The 7,359-nt window shown below is 46.0% G+C and overlaps 1 protein-coding gene across 1 annotated transcript in view; it reads right to left on the bottom strand.

Moving 5' to 3' along the window:
• SPP2 (secreted phosphoprotein 2, 24kDa) overlaps positions 1 to 4,439 on the bottom strand; it is a 5,603-nt gene extending 1,164 nt beyond the window's left edge. Inside the window, exons 1-4 of the mRNA XM_009701089.1 lie at positions 4,391 to 4,439; positions 4,162 to 4,286; positions 2,725 to 2,847; positions 1,017 to 1,127 (exon numbers count right to left, since the gene is read on the bottom strand). Coding sequence (XP_009699391.1) covers positions 1,017 to 1,127; positions 2,725 to 2,847; positions 4,162 to 4,286; positions 4,391 to 4,439 — 408 coding nt within the window. The remainder of the gene's footprint in view (positions 1 to 1,016; positions 1,128 to 2,724; positions 2,848 to 4,161; positions 4,287 to 4,390) is intronic.
• Between the last annotated feature and the right edge of the window lie 2,920 nt (positions 4,440 to 7,359).

Raw genomic sequence — 7,359 nt, 5'->3', positions numbered from 1 at the left:
AGGAATATTGGCAGCAGTACTGAATTTTAAGTGATGGTTAAAGACGACTTGCAGGAAGATGTCTGCTTGTAAAAGCAAGTGTTTATACTGAGTGCCCTATTAAACAAGAGTTATGCTTAACCCACAGAGGACAGACTGAACATCCAAGACTACGTTACATATTTCAGTACTTTACATGCAGTCTTTCTGCTCTGCAAATCAAGATGTCCTGTGGTGCATTGGCCAGCTAGTTCTGAACAGAGATTCTGAACAACGGCAACGAAAAATTATAAGCTAATTTGGCAATTCAAACCAAAAGAAGGTGACACAGAATCCTATTTGCTTCAAGTTATTCATTTAGTCACTTGCACTTTCCAAAAATAAAAGCTGCCCGTACCCTCTGGCTCCTTGCTTGTGAAACTGTCTTTGTTCCCTGCATATAATCCTCAAGCACAACACCCACTGTAGATCTGTAAGTGCAGGCACTCAGGTTCGAGTGTCAGTTCACGGGAAAAGTGGACGCTGGCATGATTTGAAGACAGCTAGCAGGAATTCACAGGTTGGGTCGGCATTTAATCACATCTTAAAAACCAAGAGCTCAACAAGGGAACACAAATCCCAGCAGAACAACTGTTCTTCAGCTGTGCTGTGATTACATGCTTAGCTGAGAGCTGGGTTTGGTAACAGAGCCAGTGATCAGTGTTTGTTTGTCTAAGATGTGCCAATCGCCATTCTCCAGGCACGTACTCTATATGTCAACGAAGAAGGAGCGTCGGAGTTGGTGGATGTGCCAGACTGCCACAGAGATTCACACTCTCCCCAGGCATCCATCAAGCAAGGCCAGACCTCTCGGTTGATGAGAAGTGAAGCATTAACAGGAGACAGCTGGCTTTCAAACCACATTCAGTTTTCTGATCGAAACCTCCAACTGCAATAGCAGTTGCAGCTTACGCACCTATACCTGACTTCTCCTTAAAACAGGATGAGTAGAGTTTTTGCTCCCCCAGGCAGCAAAAATTGGTTTTCCCCATGCTTACCTCCTCACTGCTCATCGATTCAGAGCTGGATATGCCATGATGGCACCGCACGATAATGTTCGAGATCACCTCACCGGAGACTTCGACAACACTTCTGCAGAAAGTGGTTGGCTGTAACGGATCAAAACAGAGCAATTCTCATAGAGTAAACCTATGGTACAAACCCTTTCATAGGAGCTTCACTGGGCATGGGAACCTGTACAGGGACTTTAAAAACAAGTTCTGAAAGGAAGAAACTCAAGCAAGAATACACACCTAACAAATTATTGGAACAGACTGCAACCAGACAAATATATTCTGGCAGCATATGACTACAAACAAGTTACTGCTCCACAATTGCACATTAGCTGCATGAAGCTTTGAGCCTGCTCGAAGTAGAAGAAAATCTCCAAATCCTTTTCACGGCTCAAGCATCACCAAGCACAAACAGAAGCGCTGTGCAGGGCTATGCTGATAGCAGCTCCCGCTCTACGAGCTAAGCCACTTTCAAAGAAGTTAGAAGTTATCCCTACGATTTGACAGAAGCTCCAGCAAAACCTGCATCCAAGTTTGGAAAACAGAGATCCTCACACTATCTTTCACACCATATTGCCCCAAGAAGAAGAGAAGAGGGATGGTACCTGTTTAGGATAGATACAGTGACAACTTCACAGCAGCCAACCCTTGCATCTAAAGAAAACCTAGCAACAACCATTAATTCCATGTTGTCCCATCTACACGCTGCTGCTTAGCTGAAGAGTAGCGATACTCAGAGAAGTTTACCCCTCTCCTCAAGGACTAAACTACCTCCAGAAGTAGTAGCATAACTTATAAGCTACGAGGAAAGCCTTTGCACCATCTGTTCCCAGAATCCCTTCCCCTTCCCTAAAGACTGCACCCAGGAAGGACAGGTAAATTTGGTAGTCATTCACAGAAGAAAAAAAAAGGTGAGAAGAGCTTGGAGCAGCTTGGAGCAGCACGGAGCAGCACAAAGAAGCAGAGACAATCTCTGTGCAAGTCTGACACACAGTATGGCATCATCGCACACAGGGGCTGAAGAGCTACTCCACATGCTTTGTAAGATTTGTGCAAGCAGTTAGGATGCTACCACTCAGAAGTTTGTAATGGGAGTCATGTTTTGGCAAAAATACTTGTGCACAAAGAAGTTCAGATTCAAAGATGATGTATTTACACCAAAGCTGGTCACCTAAGAATCAGAGCAGAGCAAGAGCTATATCAAGAGCCTGTTCTATGTTTGTTTCAGGCTGAAAAGAGAGTTGAAAATCTGAAAAAGATGAGCACTGTCAGCAGAGTGGGAATCTCCACGACATAGGAAGAGGAGCCTTCATATGGTGCCTAGATGCATGACAGATGAAAGCAGATCAAACATCAGTTTTTCTACTCTCTTGTCTTAGAAAAGAAGCCATACCTTCCTTCCAGGACTTGGTCCCAAAGCACACAGACACTTTCACTACGTGCTGCTCCAAGACATGCATCCTCTTTTCAGCTCTCAGCAGCTCCTCTATTCCCCACTGACCAGGCAGAAGAGTTTCCCAGCACTGACCCTTCCCACCTAACACCTGCTCCCTGCTGCAGGTTGTATTTGGGTTTGCGTTTGGTTTTGTTTTCAGAAAGCCAGTCGTTCTTCAGCACCAGTAGCGTCCCAACGTGCCCTGAGAACATCCTGCACAGAGCCGGGGGGGTTCACATTCACACCAAAGGTACTTACCACGAAAGGCCCAATTTTGAAGTCACACGTGAACGGGTCTCTCCCCGAAGCTTTCGTGCACACAGTTTCACGAATGCTAAACTGCAGCTCTAGTTGATAGGCATCACTGTTCCACATGTCAACCTGGTCAACACAACAGATAATTAGTGCCTGTCATTCTTCTGTGCCCACTACACGGCAACCTTGCTGCTTTGTCAAGCAGATAACAACATTAGGGGTCAGTGCCCAATTCAGAGCTGATTACTGTGCGTGAGAAAGGCGATTTTATTGTGCTCAGGAGTGACTCTCTTAGGCAGATTCAGTAAGAGCAACACAGAACAGCTTTCCACAGGGGTTTCACTTGAAACCCCCCAGCCACTGCAGGACCTCCCTGCTGCTCAGAGTCCGTTGGGGGGACTACAACTGGCCAAGGTAGATAAGCATAGCGTTACCCCTGCATGACATCTCCACTTCTGCGGGAATCAGGCTGCTAACAGCTCTGCTGTGGGTACCTAGGCTGCAGGGAAGCCTATCGCAAATACATGACTTGGAAAGTAAATCACGTAACTGCAAGCAACTGAATTAACACAGTTTATAGAGTCGCTCCTTGTCAGCTCAGGTGCCTCAATAGGCGGTGTGCATGCAACACTGCAAGTTTTAGAGAATTTGGTTGCTTTTGTTGACACGTTAGGATTTTCTTTTCTCCTTCTCACAGTCTAATCAATGTTATAGCTCAACATGGGAGACAAAAAAAAAAAACCCAAAACATCAAACCAAAAAAAACCCTCCAAACTACAAATCCTCAAGTACTTTTTTTTTTTTCCAATCCAAAAGTCATTCATTCCTGCAGAAGACTTGCCATCTATAGAAACCTAATAGTTCTGAGGATGTTCAGGAACATGGACACGCTAACTTCGACTTAGGAAGCTTTAACTCCCTAACTCTGGGTATCTTAGCAACACAAATTCAAACAGATACAGGTTTCCTGCCTGAATTTAGACCCTAGTAGATTTAAACCAGAACTGGTGTGTAGAGACAGGTGATGTAAACACAGATTGGAGAAAGAATCCTGAATGTGTTTGTGGTGGCATTTACTCAGCAGCGCAGGCATTTGGCTGAGACCTTCAGATGAACCAAGTTACTTCATGCCCAAAGCAAAGCAGGTAGCTGGAGGTATTTAAAAACACCAGCTCTGAACAAAATCTTACAAGACATCCCTCAAAGATTTCCATTCTATGGGTGGAAGATTTGAACTCCTGAAGTATTTGTAATTATGAGCCAACATAGAAAAAAATATTTAGATTCCTGTAACTCCAGATAATGCCCCAAACCCACCCTCTTCCAAGCAGCATCAGAAAACTCCAACTAAATCTGGGTTTCCAGGATTGGGTGAAAATGAGTTTCCCATCATGGCAAAGCGTATTTCAGGTAGAGGATCTCTGTTGTCTGTGCACTTACTCTTGTGACATGGCTCCTGACAACACCATACAGGTTTGTCCCCCATGACTGAGAATTGATCCTCGCAAGGGAAGCATTGAGAGCCTCTTCTGTGACAGGGAGTTCATAGTCGTACACTGGAAACCCTGAGACGGAGGCACAGTTCCATTAGAAGTTCGTTGTGGTCTTGTACTTTTCCTCCCTGAACCACCGCAAGAAAGAGGACGTGGCTCCATTCTGAGTAACTTACCTGAACACGAGAAAACGCCCAGCGTGAGGACAAAAATTAAGATCCTCATAGCGTGCCTTTCAAAATCCTCTGGTCTTTTCCCTCTCTAAGCAAGGATTCCCAGTGCATATTCCTCTGTCTTTATATAAATGCAGCCTTGATCCTACACCTGACCTTCCTGTGTCCAAGCTCTGCTACAAACATTGCACTTTAAACAGAATTGATCTGAAAGTAAATATTTGCTGTCAGCTTTTCTCCATTTAGCAGTAGTTCTCCAGTAACAGATGCGCTACAGTGTCTTTTTCCCAGGACTGCAGTTAAAAGGGAGCACTGAATTCCTGGTATCTCCATAGCCAAAGGCAGAATCTTGTTATTTTGTTCGCTTTTAGCCATTAGTTTTCCATGTGGCGAGTCAACACTTTCCTTAGCACCAGACCCAACACCTTCGTGTCCCGGCAGCAAGTGGAAGCACGTCCAAATGGCATTCCCCACGGATGGGACAACTCCCCAGCACCAAATGGGAATCCACCCACGCGGACCTGCCTGACACCACCGCCTCGCAGGCCAAAGCATCCAACAGAAGCTGCCCAGACACGAGGCACAAGGCAGACCCTTGGAACACCCTGATCTCTTTGCCTGGAAGCTCCTGGGACCTCCATTATTCGGCACGTGCCAGAAGAGCTCCCACATTGCTCTGACTCTTGCCAAGCCTAAGCCCAGCTAGCCAAACAAGCAAGTGGCTGCGGACATTTAGTTTCCTCTGTCAGATCCTCCTGACGCTCAGGCTTCAGTTTCAGCACAGAAATTAATGGGATTTTTTTGAAAATTATGGCCTGACAACAGTACTGAAAGCATCGTAAGGAATCAGAAGGATGAGCTGGACACACCACCTCAGCTTTTAGCTACCTGGAGCCAGAGTGCAATAAGGTCAGGTGTTTGCTATGCCCTCTCCAACACACGGCCACTCAGCACTCACAAGTCTTGCCTTCCAGCTACAGGCAACGTATCTTACCACTCTACCACAACTACCCCACAACAGAGCCACTGAAACACTTTGAGCAAGGTTCAGAGGTGCACTTGGGTTTTAAGTGCTTAAAGGCTGTCCATGGGAGTTGGGAGGGAAAGTGTTGCCTTCAGACAGGTTCACCCATTGCTGACTATTCACAAGGCAGAGATGTGTCTAACCGTGTTCATTTTAAAGAGCCCATATGTGAAATTCCTCCATTAACCTTCATATCACAGTACCACTTGAATTATGTGGCACAGGGTCATTTTAAGAACTTCCCAAATGACAAGCATTCAAGGAAAGACATGGGAAGCAGGCAAAGTACCAGGGCTCAGATTGAATACGGAAGAGGATAAAGTTGCTCCTGCTTGTAAGGATGGCAGCCGATCACAAGGTTGGACACTGGGGGAATCTGACTCCTTGAGTGACAGAAAGCGTTGGGTAAATATCACTCACACTGCCAGTATTTTAGGGCAAAGACCCATTAAAGGCAATGCACTTCTAAGGCACAACAGAAACCATTGCCCAGGTGTGGGCCTTGATGGTCACTGGATTCATTCCCTGTTGTTGCTGTGAAATCAAAGAAAAGAAACCTGTTGAGCCATGGTACGGCCCAGGAAAGAGTTTGTGTGCCAGTTGGTAGAGCTGCCCACGAGCACAGGGACTGTGCTAGGAACAAGCCATGCCTGGGGGGACAAAGCAGACACAGCGGCAAACAGGAACCTCGCTGGGGCCACATTACTGGCTAGCGCCACACCACGTGTGTGCCATCCCACCCAAGCACTGCTTTGAAAGAGGTAGATGTGGCTGCATATTCCAAAAAAAGGGGTGGGCATTTTTTACCAGCCAACTTGGATTTCAGCATTGGGAACATGATCAAAAACGCCGATTGAAACTTTGCCCAGTCAAAAGCCAGAGCCTCTCCTGTACATCCATTCTCCTTGTTCACTGCAGCTGAAGACGCACTCTCTCGGCTCTTGGACACGTTCATCTGTAGCAGGGTCTATCCTTTCTGCTTCCCAGTTCTCTTTAACTGCTGTCGGTGCCACGAGGAGGCTGGCAATATTCTTCTGTGGCTGCAGCCATGCCAGAGCATCACAATGCGAAGGATTTAAACTGAGCAGGAGATTCTCAAGAACAGAGTCTATTGCGCTATGCCCAACTTTTCTGCAACCAGAGCCAAGATCGTGCTGCCTCAGATCAAGGAGGAAACCTTCCAATACACCGTTTGACCTGCTTTTACAGTGGTTTCTCTGCAATCAATCATGCTGCTGCTGCAGTAATGAAACACAAGAAATGAGACAGCTTGCACCACTTGAATGGAAAGAACTTGGCATTCGGAGCCTGAAGGTCCTTACCGTTTTCCAGCATGCTTCACCACCAATTTGCTGCGGTAGTTTGGATAACATTTAGCTTTTGACTTCATCCCTAGAAAAGGAACCACCTGCCTCTTGTATGCTGGGACCGGTTAATATTCCACCAGAATCTGAACATGTAAAACTGCTTCCTAACTGCCGAGCCACACCATTGTAGCCAGTCCAACGGTAATTTTAACTATTGAACCAACTGCAAGGTTTAAAGATTTTCCTCTTAGACTCATTACTTGGAAATGCTGCCAGCAGGATTGTAGTAATGCCGAGAGGTGCTTGAAAACAAAATTGTTCAATGAAACTGAAGTTCTGCAGAGCTCTAGCTTTGATTTGCGGCACGCAAAGAACAGAGATGTTTGCTATTGCATCTCTCTGAATCCTGGCTCATTAAGTCTGTAATGAATTTGGTAAATATTTCTCATGTGTCGCCACAGATACATTATACACTCCAGTAGATTCATGTTACAGCAAAGTTGGTTTCATCTATTGTCCATGTCAGAGGCACATTTGGGTTGAGGGTGCTCAACCCAGAGACAGGAGCTGGACAAGAGGTAGAAATTGGGGGTGGGCAGGATGGGAACGGGGAGGAGAGAGGGTCTGTAGAGAGAACAGCC

Source organism: Cariama cristata, unplaced genomic scaffold (assembly GCF_000690535.1).
Source record: "Cariama cristata isolate BGI_N322 unplaced genomic scaffold, ASM69053v1 scaffold2755, whole genome shotgun sequence".
NCBI classification, from domain to species: domain Eukaryota; kingdom Metazoa; phylum Chordata; class Aves; order Cariamiformes; family Cariamidae; genus Cariama; species Cariama cristata.
The sequence above is the reverse complement of the archived record's forward strand: the minus strand, read 5'-3'. Positions and strand labels throughout refer to the sequence as shown.